Source organism: Abramis brama (assembly GCF_963993115.1).
Source record: "Abramis brama genome assembly, chromosome: 8".
In the NCBI taxonomy this organism is placed as follows: Eukaryota; Metazoa; Chordata; class Actinopteri; order Cypriniformes; family Leuciscidae; genus Abramis; species Abramis brama.
Window position 1 is genome coordinate 43,979,409 of NC_139970.1, and position 14,399 is coordinate 43,993,807.

At 35.5% G+C, this 14,399-nt stretch overlaps 1 protein-coding gene across 1 annotated transcript; it reads right to left on the bottom strand.

Annotated features, from left to right (window-relative positions):
• Positions 1-609: 609 nt before the first annotated feature.
• LOC311088564 (uncharacterized protein) lies at positions 610-13,175 on the bottom strand. Its single transcript, XM_084122757.1, has 5 exons — positions 12,978-13,175; positions 2,447-2,761; positions 1,953-2,246; positions 1,461-1,787; positions 610-1,192 (listed from the first exon to the last, which is right to left on the bottom strand). The coding sequence occupies exons 1-5, from the start codon at positions 13,150-13,152 to the stop codon at positions 1,101-1,103; spliced, it is 1,203 nt and encodes a 400-aa protein (XP_083978883.1). The 5' UTR covers positions 13,153-13,175; the 3' UTR covers positions 610-1,100.
• Positions 13,176-14,399: the final 1,224 nt, after the last annotated feature.

Sequence of the window (14,399 nt, forward strand, 5' to 3'; positions counted from 1 at the left end):
CTTTTTCTGAGAACTGCAGTGTACTATTAATATTTACAATATAATAATCAGAGCCATTCCAGTTCCTTTAAGATTAATGGTTAAAGAAGACATTTTGTACTCAAAGTCTCCCCAGAACTGAGGCAGCTCTCCTTAGAAGGTTGTGATTTTTGTGATTAAAATGTACAAATAGAGTCATTAGAAATGTTATTTTACAGGCTTTTTACACAAACACTATTAGACGGGAATACACGCAATCAGGAAAAAAATATTCTTTTCCATGAGTCTTTTCCTCTCCCTCCTAAAGCTAAGGAGGTGAACTTCAGAAAAATTGTGAAGCAAATATTGAAAATTTAGAGCGGAAATGCAATTAGGTTTGGTATTTTTCTGCAAAACAAAGAGTTTGAGTTTGTTATTAATGTCTTGTTATGTCTTAAAGTTTCTCATTCATAAGTGCAGATGGTTTAAATTTAAACCCAACTTTATCCAGTGGATGAATGAGGTTAAACTCTTGTGCAAATTTTTAAAAATTTGTTAAAAACCAGAAAGCCCTTAAATTGATTTCTCTTTTGGATACGTATAAATTAATTTAAAAAGCCCCTTTTAATTTACTAATCAAAAACAATCAAAAAATCAATCAAAAACTTTATTGACAAAGGCAAGCAAATCCAAATGACAGATGAACAGCAGTAATAAAGTGAGATCAGTGTCTTATTTGAGAGAAATGTTTAGTCTGTAAAAGTATTAGAGACGTCTGATCTGAACAATAATAACAATACAAGACATGTGAGACTTTAAGTGTGATTGGAAGTCATTTTTAAATTCCCCAATCAAATATGAATTACTAGATAAGTAAAAAATCAGTATTTACAATGACAAACATTTTGAGCACTAATGAGTTAATGAGAAAATATGTTGCTGTTTGTTCTCAAATTATGTTCAAGGGTGGAAATAAGCCTCCTGAAAATAAACATACAGTAAATGCCAGCATATAAAGCCATTACAAATAAATGAAGATTAATAAATGACAAAAAAAAATTGTAATAATAGAAATGAAACCATTAGGTTTCTGATGTGTGAATATGTGCTTGATCTCGTTCAGCTCTTCTGGATCTGATGACTTAAACCAGAAGAATGACAGTAGCCACGCCCACCAGAGCAGAGAGGACCAATCGGTTCACAGCTTCAGTAGGACCACAACAGTGGACAGAGTCTGAGGAATAAAAGCATCAAACTGAGATCAGATCAGTTCATAAACGCTAATATCAGGAACAGGCAGACAAGCTGGAAAACATGAGAGAGAGAAAAGATAAATACAAACAAATCTAATCAACAATCTTATTTTTGGTTCTTTTTGGTTGAGTCAGTGTTTATATGATCTATCATATCAAACTATAAAATGATTCAACAATTAATAAATATGTAAATAATTAGTTAAAAACAAGAATATTTGAAGGACATGAGAAATGATCTCTACTCACCAGAGACAGAAACTCTGAAAGCTTTTAATGAGAAACTTTCTGTAAGCCGAATCTCTCTCGTACTTTTGATCTTTAGTTGATAATCTCCAGCATGTTCAGTTGTGATGTTTGTGATGGTCAGAGATCCAGTTTGATTGTTCAGCTTCAGTCTGTCTCTGAATCTCCCAAGATAATCATCATATACAGTGATTCTGTCGGCCTTTACATTAATTTCAGCTATTAAAATATTTTCATCTCCAAACATCCACCGAATCCAATCGTAACCTTTCATTTCAGTGAGATCAGAGTTTACAGTGAGTGATTCTCCCTCCTTCACTGATATTTCAACTGTATCAACAAACAGAAACAGAGTTTGTATCTGAGATATTGATATTCAAATTTCAAATGAACAATAACATAAAACAAAAACAGAAATGAAGCAAAATGGTGTTTAGATTAATATTGTTTCATTTGATAAAAAAAATTAAATGGTAAAACAAATATTTAACCTACCAAAGACTGCGAGAAGGACATAACTGCCTTGCCGCAGGTTATAATCTCCAGCATGTTCAGGTCTGATGTTTGTGATGGTCAGAGATCCAGTTTGTTTGTTCAGCTTCAGTCTGTCTCTGAATCTCCCATCAAGAACATCATCATATACAGCGATTCTGTCGGCCTGTTTATTGATTTCAGCTATTAAAGCTTTTTCAAACATCCACTGAATCACATAATAATCCTCTATTTCAGTGAGATCAGAGTTTAGAGTGACTGATTCTCCCTCCTTCGCTGACACTGAAGTCACTGATGCTGATACCAAAAACACACACAAACAGGGTTTATCAGATTAATACTGTGAAATCACTTAATAATGTTTAACCAAATAATTTAAAATGCCAGTTTGAAATAAACAATATCATAAAACAAACAAAAAGAAACAAAATGGTGTTTGAATTCATTTCAATGTTATTGTCATTAAAAACAGGTGAAACAAATGTGTTTAGCCTCACCATAGGCACCAATATTGATCTTTATCTTTCTCACACCGTTGATCTGTAGAGAATAAGATCCAGTCTCTTCAGTGATGTTTATGATGGTCAGAGATGCAGATCGTATGTTCAGCTTCAGTCTGTCTCTGAATTTCCCATCAAGAACATCATCATATACAGCGATTCTGTCGGCCCGTTTATTGATTTCAGCTATTAAAGTGTCTCCATACTTCCACTGAATCACATCATCATCCTTTATTTCAGTGAGATCAGAGTTTAGAGTGAATGATTCTCCCTTCATCATAGGCTTCAATTCATATCCATCACCAAACACACCTGAAGAACAGAGTTTTTCACAGATTAAAGCTTTAAAATCACTTAATGTTGGTTTGATGAAGCTTCACTGAAATACTTTAAACATTTAAATGTGATGTTAATAATATTGTGCAGCAATACAAAAACAAAAGTTGACAAGTGAAATAGAGTAGAAATAGTTTTATATATGGAACAAATACTAAATAAAAACACACTTTTACTTTAATGTTGTAACAAGAACTAGGCTGAATTTACTGTTGCTGTATAAACTCATGCTGTGGTTCTTTTCTGTCTTTAGTAGATTTATTAAATGTTATTGTGGATTAACTAACATTTATGAAATCAAATAAAGACACAGAAAAGAAGCACAGCGTGTGCAAACTGGTATATCCATCTTTAGTAGATGTTAGTAAATGTTAGTGCTGTCCTGTAACAGTGAATGTTAATCCTCTCTGACTAATTTAACCAGTCATTTATTACATGGAACCAGAACTGAAGCCATAAAAACATATTTAAAAGAAACACAAACAGAAGAAAACAATCCGAAACATCTTCAGTGCTTTCAGTCCACAAATATGAAAAGACAAACTCTTCAAAACTGCTTCAGTAATAAAATGACAGATGATCTGATGTGAAGCTGCTCTGTAGTGAAATGAAGTGAAACTCCACCAACATCTAAAATAACTGCACATCTATAAGTGTTAATGCATGAACATCTAGCTCTTTATTCCTGATAATTCACACTCTGACCTTTATCACTTTGAGCTCCAGTGCGCCTCAACTTCTTGTCATTTTCAAGCATACTGTAGTAAACACTAACCCATGACGTGTACACTGTTAGACTTTTCAAGATTTTTTTTTTTTACAGTAACTTAATTAAGATTTACAGTACCTAACTGTATTTCAGTTTTACAGTAACTACATGGTACTGTAATTGTGTAATACAGTGCATTACTGTAAAAAATCAAGCTAATTAGTACACTACTGTAATTATTTTTATTTGTACTAAATATAAATTAGATTTCATAATTTTGATATAGAATTAATTTTATTTTTATCCTACATAAGTACTACTGACATTCAAATCAATTAGACAAAATTATTACAATATATATATATATATATTTGTATTTAAAACATTTCATATACATCACAAAATAAACAGTCTGCCAATGCTGGGAATGATGTGATACATTTTTACACATTTTAGGGTTTTGTGTTAATTTTAACTCAGTGTTAATGATTTTAACAAAGTAAATATGTCAGAAAGGTTAGCACAAAGATGTGTAAACGTGTTAAATTAACACATTATGTGCTGTCCTTCACTGCACACATTGTTAAAAAAAGTACATAGTCAATGGGGCGTTTGTATAAGGACCGCCAGCAGCCTCCAGGGGAGGAAAGAATTCCAAAAAAATCAGTCCATTTATTTGAAGCAAGTCCATGCAAGCGACCAGCATTGGATGCCTTCACACAGGAGATGTAGAGGGCTTTTTTCCCCACTTCCTCAAAAACTCCAAGCTGAGGAGTTTCAAAAGACAAAAGACAATTCTCATCATCTTGCCATTCTCCCACGGCAATAGTCACATTCAGAGAAGGGAAAACATAAGGAACCCCCTTTCTCCATTGATCAGTTGCTATAGTCATTTGTAAAAATCTTATGGTCCGCATGCAAAGACTTTAAAATTCCAGTTGTAGCTTGTTTCAGCAGCCTCAGAGATCTCACTCCAGTCCTTTCACTCAATTCCTCTAAGCTCTTGGTCAAAATACACTCACCTAAAGGATTATTAGGAACACCATACTAATACTGTGTTTGACCCCCTTTCGCCTTCAGAACTGCTTTAATTCTACGTGGCATTGATTCAACAAGGTGCTGAAAGCATTCTTTAGAAATGTTGGCCCATATTGATAGGATAGCATCTTGCAGTTGATGGAGATTTGTGGGATGCACATCCAGGGCACGAAGCTCCCGTTCCACCACATCCCAAAGATGCTCTATTGGGTTGAGATCTGGTGACTGTGGGGGCCATTTTAGTACAGTGAACTCATTGTCATGTTCAAGAAACCAATTTGAAATGATTCGAGCTTTGTGACATGGTGCATTATCCTGCTGGAAGTAGTCATCAGAGGATGGGTACATGGTGGTCATGAAGGGATGGACATGGTCAGAAACAATGCTCAGGTAGGCCGTGGCATTTAAACGATGCCCAATTGGCACTAAGGGGCCTAAAGTGTGCCAAGAAAACATCCCCCACACCATTACACCACCACCACCAGCCTGCACAGTGGTAACAAGGCATGATGGATCCATGTTCTCATTCTGTTTACGCCAAATTCTGACTCTACCATCTGAATGTCTCAACAGAAATCGAGACTCATCAGACCAGGCAACATTTTTCCAGTCTTCAACTGTCCAATTTTGGTGAGCTCGTGCAAATTGTAGCCTCTTTTTCCTATTTGTAGTGGAGATGAGTGGTACCCGGTGGGGTCTTCTGCTGTTAGCCCATCCGCCTCAAGGTTGTGCGTGTTGTGGCTTCACAAATGCTTTGCTGCATACCTCGGTTGTAACGAGTGGTTATATCAGTCAAAGTTGCTCTTCTATCAGCTTGAACACACCCCTAAATGCATTGAAGCAACTGCCATGTGATTGGTTGATTAGATAATTGCATTAATGATAAATTGAACAGGTGTTCCTAATAATCCTTTAGGTGAGTGTATGTCCCAGCTTTGTGCATCCCGCAGCAATGAAACATGCATGCAAACTGGGTCCAGACACAAGTCTTGACGGTAAAAAGTCATTAAGAAAAAGTGGCTCTTCAAAAAGCCATAATCCAGCATGTGTGTTCGGTGTACGTGAAATGGTAAACACCTTCCATGCCTCCAGAACTGACTTATAGAAAACAGTCAAATTCACTCGGTCCTCATTCTGGAGCTCCATTAAGAACAGAAGTTTGTCTAATCCCATACCTCTGACCCTCCTGAGAAGAGCAGAAGCCGCCTTTAACCATGAAGCATCCGTGTGATACAACAGTCTCTGAGCTGCTTGCAACCGGAAAGCCATGATTCTGGATCTGATGTCGATCAATCCTTGACCTCCCTCTTGAACCGGAAGGTATAAAGCAGCAGCACGAATCCAGTGTTGTCCAGACCAAAAAAAATTAACAAGTTGCCTTTGAATCTCCTCAATAAGTCCAACAGGTGGCTGTAGCACAGTTATTTTATGCCACAGGGTAGAAGCAACCAAATTATTGGTCACTAAAATCCTCCCCCTATAGGACAACTGCGGTAGCAACCATTTCCATTTAGACAACTTGCTGTACACTTTCTCCACTAGCCCCTCCCAATTTTTCTTTTGATAATCATTTGACCCCCAAAAAACTCCCAATAATTTAAGTCCCTCTCTGCGCCACTTTAGGTCTCCGGGTAACTTTGGGAGACTCTCAAACTCCCCTTTACCAGCCCAAAAAGCTTCACTTTTTGCCCAGTTCACTTTAGCTGATGAAGCTTTCTCATATAGACTAAGTACCTCAGATAGACAGTTAATATCTTCAGCATTGTTTACAAAAACTGTAATATCATCAGCATAGGCAGAGAGATGCATTCTTGAGTCTAAAGAGAGACCAGGCGCATTAAAACCTGACAGTCTTTCTCGAAGTCTAAAAAGCAGCGGTTCAATTGCTAGACTGTATAGTTGACCAGACAATGGACAGCCTTGCCTAATTCCCCTTAAAATAGGAATTGGCCGACTCAAAGTGCCCCCTATCTTCACCATACATGATGCACCATTATATAATAACTGTATCAAATTTAAAAATGTTTTGCCAAAACCAAAAACCTTCAATACATTAAAAAGATATTTGTGATCCACACGATCAAAAGCCTTTTCTTGATCCAAGGCAATTAACCCAACATTCACATTGAAATCATTACAAATATCCACAATGTCACGCACTAAAAACAAATTATCCATAATGGACCGTTTTGGAATGCAATATGACTGATCCTTGTTTACAACCAAACCCAAAAAATGTTTTAATCTATTTGCCAGACATTTTGAGAATATTTTATATTCTGTTGTAAGAAGGGCAACAGGACGCCAGTTCTTTAAAAGGGCTAAATCACCCTTTTTGGGTAACAGTGATAAGACCGCATATTGACCGGAAGTTGGTAAAACACGTTCTCTTATCGATTCACATAAAACATCAAAATAATCGTGTCCAATGCAGTTCCAAAACTTTCATAAAAGTCTGCTGGCAGTCCATCTATTCCAGGGGATCGTCCTAAATTAAGTTGTCCCACAGCAGCAGTAACTTCCTCAAATGTTATACCAGCATCCAAGACAGTTTTAGCACCAGAGTCCAGCTGAGGAAGACCCTGAAGAAGCTGTGTCATACAGTCACTATTTTCACATTTCTCTGCAGCATAAAGGCTTGAATAGAAATCCACAGCATGGGTTCTCATTTCTACAGTCTTAGACGTTATCCTCCCATCAGGGAGTTTAAGACATGGCATTTGTTTTTGTTGAGCTGCCTTATATTCCAGATTAAAGAAGAAAGAAGTTGGGGCATCCATTTCTGCTAATGACATGAAACGGGACCTTATCAAGGCTCCTTTAACTTTCTCATTTAAGACTAGACCAAGCTCTCTCTTTTTTGTTTGCAAATCATCGTACAATATAGAATTGTATGCATCAACCAACTGCAATTCAATTCAATAAATTTGCTTTTCAAGTGTTTCAATCACATTCTTTATTCTACTGCTACAGTTGGCTGTATACTGCTGAAAGAAATGTTTTATTTGAGTCTTACCCACATCCCACCACTGTTTCAAGCTTTCAAAAGAACTATTTTCCTTTTTCCAGTCATCCCAAAAGAAAACAAAATTTTCACAAAACGCAGCATCCTGCAGCAATTTTACATTAAAATGCCAGTAAACAGATTTTCTAGGTGTATTTGACATGTTCATTGTCATAATAATTAAATGATGATCAGAAACACCCACAGGACAAATGCAACACTCAATTACTCTACTGTTAAAAGATTTTGACACATAGAATCTATCTAGTCGGGCAGCACTAACTCGATTATTAAAAGCCTTAATCCATGTATACTGTCTATCATTTGGGTGTTTGATTCTCCACATATCCCAGAGCTGGAAATCTTTAATGAGTTTTGACAATGCACTTGAGGACTGTATATGAGGTTCCTCAGTATTACGATCTATAGTAAAATGAATAGTGCAAACACATCCTTCACTAAGACACTTTTTAAGACTCTCACTAAGTATATCTAAAAACTGTAGGCGCTCCTGTCCCACAGTTGGTGCATAAATATTTATCAGAAAAACAAGCATCTCTTGAACTTGAGCTTTAACCACCAACAATCGACCCTTCACTGGTTCCTCTATACTTATAATATCTGTAAGAATTGATAAATTAGGAAATTCCAAACAGTCTGTTTTGGGGGTGACCAGGCCCTGAGAGGACAAAAGGACCTCTCTGGAGATTAGCATTTGAACTGGCCCTCGTGCACCATCGAGACGAAAGTCTCACCTCCGAGTCATCTAATCTACATCTCTTTCCCTATCCCCTCACCCCATCTCTCTCATGCTCAAATGATCACCTGATTTCTCCCAAGAAAATGTATAGTTTAATGTAAATGATTATCACAGAGTATTTTCATGTTTGGTATCATTTAAAATGTCAGAGTGCGACTGGTACAGATGTCCTATTTCCAGAATAAGTAAAACACAAGGTAATAAGGTTTTTGAAGGTTTATGGATAACTAGCATACAAGGAGGGGTTGGTCTCTCAAGCAAATGGTCACGCACCCCCAAGAGGTGCTACAGAGTACCTCTGAATGCAAATTTCTATTGTTAGCACATGGTTCCAGGTGAAAAGGCTTGTCTATTTAAGGAAGTGCAGCAGGGAGATCGGGGCCTTTTTCTGTATTTCAGATGGGTCCGTTAGGCTGGGAAATGTAGATCTCTCAGCCTAACGTATTTTTTAAATGTTGGGTTTGCATCTTATCTCTATTCCAGAGCATTTGATGTTTTGTATCGATTATCTTTGAATTGATTATTAAATTGGCATGATACATTTACCTGACATAATAAATTGTTACATTTGATTATTCTAACTGACTTTGACATTATTTTCATTGAAGAGTTAAACGGAATAGTCAAACATTCGCTCACTTTTAGTGAGGCACAGATATTATTAAACCCTTTCATTTATGGAGTCAGATGAATTAACGAGAGAATACATAACTAAATGTATTGTAAATTTAACCAACCAATATTCTGCACGAGTAAGGACAGAACACGTGAGACCTTCCCCGTGTATTGGCGAACCGGCAGATTGGACCAATTTCACGGGCCTTACATATCCGCCCTTATTTTTGAAGAAAAAAAGATGCCCACACCTCTACTTAAATTTGTACCATGACTATTTTATGTCCTTTCCACCACAAATTCCACTCAACTTCATTCATCAAGTCACTATGAGTTTCTTGGAGAAAGACGATATCAAGCTTTTTTTGCTAAATTATTTCATAGACTGTAGCACGCTTTACACTATCCCTCCCACCATTAATATTTAAAGAGCCTATCCTCAAAGCCTCCATATACAAAATTAAGATGGGAAATAAAGAACAAAGCATGATAGAAAAGCAAAGAAAAGACACCGTGTAATACATGGTTTACAATTTTTTGGATTTACTCTTTCTCTTACTCATTGCTTTACTTTTTCTGATAGTGGTAAGAAGCTTTTTCAAACGAAAATGCTTCTTCTCACAAAGTTCATCAACTCCAACAGTCTTCTGATAAAAAATAACAGAGTGAACAAACTTGTCTACATCAGAGAAGAAATCATTTATGTTGATTGGTTTACCATACGTTTCGTCCAAAAAGTTGTTAATTTCTTCCAGACTATACAACGAATCTTTATTGAAAACTCCCCAAAAAACTGTCTGATTTGTTCAAAACGGCAGATTCATTCTGGAACTAAGCAACTAGGTCACTGAATCAAAAAAAAAAAAAAAAAAATGCATTTGTTCAGATACGCATAACTCTTTCTGTGGCTTGTTTGGAACTATTGTCATTGGAGAAATAGAGCAAAAACAGAGAATATTTAAAATATTATGTCTAAAATGTCACATCACAATATTCACTCTTTGTTTACTGAACTGTTTTATAAAATCATTATCACATTTGCAATCGCGCCAATATTCTGGAAATATTTTTTATATGTTATAATTATAAAAATAACTCATACTAGGGCAATTTTTTTTTACTGCATACAAATGCAAGCCCTAAAAATACAATGCATTAAAATGCAAGCATGGTTAATGCAATGCCTCTTTTTTTCAAGTAGTGCAATTCAACAGGCTTTTTATTTCAAAAACATTTGACATTATTTTTCTTCCATAAATGACTGTATTAAAGAGAAAATAATCACTTTGATTATGGAGCGAGAGTTGTCGTGGGCTGTTGTGACATGTTCAGTTACACTTGTCTAAAGAAGGATCAGTTCTTGACAATTGTCTTTAGGAGGATTTATATGCATTCAGAGTTTCTGGAAAAAGATCCCTATATTCCTCAATGCATGTTCAACACATTGTGCATGATTCATCACAGCATGTTATTCCCAAGAAAATAGTTTTTTCTTTGTAATTTTTCATCATATTGTAATAATCTGCTCTACATGAGTGACTATGTGACTAAGGCCTCTAAAGAGCCTCATAGACATTATATATTAGACAAACTCACATTCAGTTCTGGGGTCTCATTTATAAAACTCCTTACTAAAAGTGTACGTGCCTCCGTATGGCAAAAAATATTCAGACTTATAAAACCGTTCGTACGCCAGAACCTGCGCAGAATTCACTTTATAAATCCCAGTCAGCGGAAGATTGTGCGCACGTGCGTCTCCTCCCCGAAATAACCATATATGGCGCTAACAACGCCTCGTTTTACTATGCATATCCTCATCTGCATATTATTTGCATATGATTATTCATCCACGTGATAACATGTTAACGGTACCAGACATTAGGAAAATCTGAAATACGGATGTGTCACATTACATTGATAAAAATCATTTAGTTGCCTATCCTTGCCTTGTTTTTGAATAATGTTGTGGCAAAAACAATAACTAACAAAACAGCATCACAGCATAAGAGACATCTGGATGCAAATTGTCCTTAAAAGATATTTATTCTTGCAAAAATAGTTCCCAGTCCATCCCCAGTCCAGCTGCAGGCGGAGTGAGACATTTCAGAGGTGCTTGGCTGGCAGTTTTATAATGTTCTCCTCAAAGCTATCTCTTACTGCCCCCCCCCCCACACACACACACACACACACCCCACCACACACACACCCCAAACACAAGAAACAGAGGAACCCCAGTGGCTCCCCTAACCCCTCCCAGTCCGGGAATCTTCCAACCTCTGAAGTCTCACACACACCCTTCCAGCTGTATCAACATCATTAAAGAAACTCAAAATAAAGCCAAAAAAATGAATGGCATTCATTTGTTAAATCATTGAAAATAAAATACAAAGAAAATATATTTTTTTCCATAACAATAAATAAATCAAATAGTGTAAAATACATTTCAGAGAAAGTTTTTCTCAATCTTTTCCACTGGCCAAATAGTATCTTTAATTTATTTATATTTTTAATGGAAACAACAGATAGACCTTGTTGTGCATTATTTGCTGCAACTATTTTCTCAGAATCTGCTATCATGATAAGCAATTATCTCTGTAGTTCAAACATTAAAACACAGCATGCCAGAGGAAAAGTGTTCAAAAGCGTTGCATCCACAACAAATATTTCTATTTATTGAATATAAAAAATGTTGTAGGTTGTGAAGGTGTTGTAGATGCATAATAGTCCAGTCATTTTAAGCTAAAATGGGGGTCAACCTTGAACAAATTGCAACAGAAGCAAACTCAACTGATTTTGTATCCTCAATATGTCCTGAGTAAGGAAAAAAAATCCCAGAAGAATCCCATTAGGGTAAAGTTTAGAAAAAGACCCAAATATATCCTATTCATACGCCTATTCATTCTTTTTCTCTAATTTGCATAAATACCGCAACAGATCTAAACATTGGGTATAGCCAGGTGAAAATGTCTTGTTGAATCTTGTTGCCATATAACAGTAAAATACTTAATATTAAGGTCTGAATGGAACCCATTTAGGCTACCCATGAACATTAATACATAGAGGCAGGAAGAAGTACTTTAAACCAGCCTTTATTCTTTTTTAAGAGATTGGGTTTGGGTCTGGGTCTGTGGGACTGTTTCTGGGGGACGAGTCTGAGGGAAGAACAGGAGATAATGGTAAGGAGAATGCAGAAGACAAAAGGAAAGTAAAATAAAAAGTGAATCCCAAGAAACAGTCCCACAGACCCAGCCCCAAACCCCATATCTGCAATAATAATTAATAAAGGCTGGTTTCTAAAGTACTTCTTCCTGCCTTTATGTATTAATGCTCATGCCTAAATGGGTTCCATTCAGACCTTAATATTAAGTATTTTACTGGTAAGTGTCAACAAGATTCAACAAGACATTTTCTCCTGGCTATACCCAATGTTTAGACCTGTTGTGGTATTTATGCAAATTAGCACATACGTAATTAGAGTATGCACCGTTTGTCCATGTTAACAAACAATTTAAAAAAAACTTGTAATACATTTTTTGTTTGTCTTGATGTAAGTAATCAACTCAGTAATTTTCATGGTGATATCTAAAGGTTAAAAGTTTTACCCTATTCACGTAAGAAAAAGAATGAATAGGCTATATTTGGGTCTTTTTCTAAACTTTCCCCTGATGGGATTCTTCTGGGCTTTTTTTTCCCTAACTCAGGACATACTGAGGATACAAAATCAGTTGAGTTTGCTTCTGTTGCAATTTGTTTAACCTTTTTTCATAAAATGACTGGACTATAAGTGTTGTATTGAATGTATAATGTGTGAGGTTTAAGTGAACTGATTTTGTATCCTCAATATGTCCTGAGTAAGGAAAAAAAGCCCAGAAGAATCCCCCGCTATTTCTGCCTACGCTAATAACTGAGTTTAGACCTGAATTCAAACTTGATCTCACAGTAAAATCACAGCTCAATTATTTCTATATGAGAATAACAGTGAATGTTAAATCCTCTGTCTAATTTAACCTGTAATTTATTACATGGTACCAGAAGAGAAACAACCAAAGTCATATTTAAAACTCACCATCCAGACGCCAGAAACACAGACAGAAGAAAACAATGCGAAACATCTTCAGCGCTTTCAGTCCACAAATATGAAAAGACAAACTCTTCAAAACTGCTTCAGTAATAAAATGACAGATGATCTGATGTGAAGCTGCTCTGTAGTGAAAGTAAGTGAAACTCCACCAACATCTCATGTAACTGCACCAGAGTTGCGACACTCTGTGATCTCGCCACCACGCATGTTTAATTTTGGAAGGAAATGGAGTGCTCCCATGACGTATAGAATACATTTACACCAACGACCATTTGCAGCAGATTTCTGTAATGATGGAGAGACGGCATTAACGCTAGCAGTGTGGTCAGTTGAAATTAAACTGGAGAAATGGTTAATGAGTGGAATACTGTAACTATGTTCATAACATTAACGTTACTGTTAACGGGATTCATTTCAGTACATTTACATGTAAACATACTGTACACATGTACATCGTATGCATGTATTTGTGTGTGTTCTGATGAATGGTTTGAAAGGATGTATAGGTACATTAGCCATACTAAAATGAATCATTGAACAGTAATGTTAATGTTATGGATCGTATTTAGAAACATAGTTATTTCATTCAGTAACCATCTCTCCAGTTACACACACACACACACACACACACACACACAAACGTGTATATGTTTGTATATAATAATAATAATAATAATAATAATAATAATAATAATAATAATAATATACATACATGCATGCATACTCTACCAGCCAAAAGTTTTGTATCAGTAAGATTTTTAATGGTTTTAAAATAAGTAATCTCTTCTTCTCACCATGGCTGCATTTAATTGATTAAAAATAAAAAAATAAAAAAAATATTATGACAGTTTAAAATAACTATTTTCTATTTTAATATAAAATAATATAATATATATAAAGTGTAGTTTATTCCTGTGATCAAAGCTGAATTTTCAGCATCATTACTCCAGTCTTCAGTGTCACATGATCCTTCAGAAATCACTCTAATATGATGATTTGATGATCAAAAAACATTCATTATTATTATCAATGTTGAAAACGGTTGTGTAATTTTTTTTTTTTCAGGATTCTTTGATGAATAGAAAGTTCAAAAGAACAGTGTTTATTTGAAATATGATCTTTTGTAACATTATAAATGTCTTTACTGTAACTTTTGATCAATTGAATTCATCCTTGATGAATACAAGTATTGATTTATTTTAATTAATGTTACAAAAGCTTTCAATTTCAGATAAATGCTGTTCTTTTGAACTTTCTATTCATCAAATAATCCTGAAATAAAAATAATAACTTTTCTCAACATTAATAATAATGAGAAATGTTTCTTGATCATCAAATCATCATATTAGAGTGATTTCTGGAGGATCATGTGACACTGAAGACTGGAGTAATGATGCTGAAAATTCA

What these genes read in the sequence shown, in the direction of transcription:
- LOC311088564 (XM_084122757.1), bottom strand. Translation starts at nt 13,152, where the DNA reads ATGAGATGTTGGTGGAGTTTCACTTACTTTCACTACAGAGCAGCTTCA. An exon ending in GATCAATATTGGTGCCTATG is followed by an intron (nt 2,247 to 2,446) that starts GTGAGGCTAAAC and finishes TTTTGGTATCAG; the next exon opens with CATCAGTGACTTCAGTGTCA. An exon ending in TTTCAGAGTTTCTGTCTCTG is followed by an intron (nt 1,193 to 1,460) that starts GTGAGTAGAGAT and finishes TTTATTCCTCAG; the next exon opens with ACTCTGTCCACTGTTGTGGT.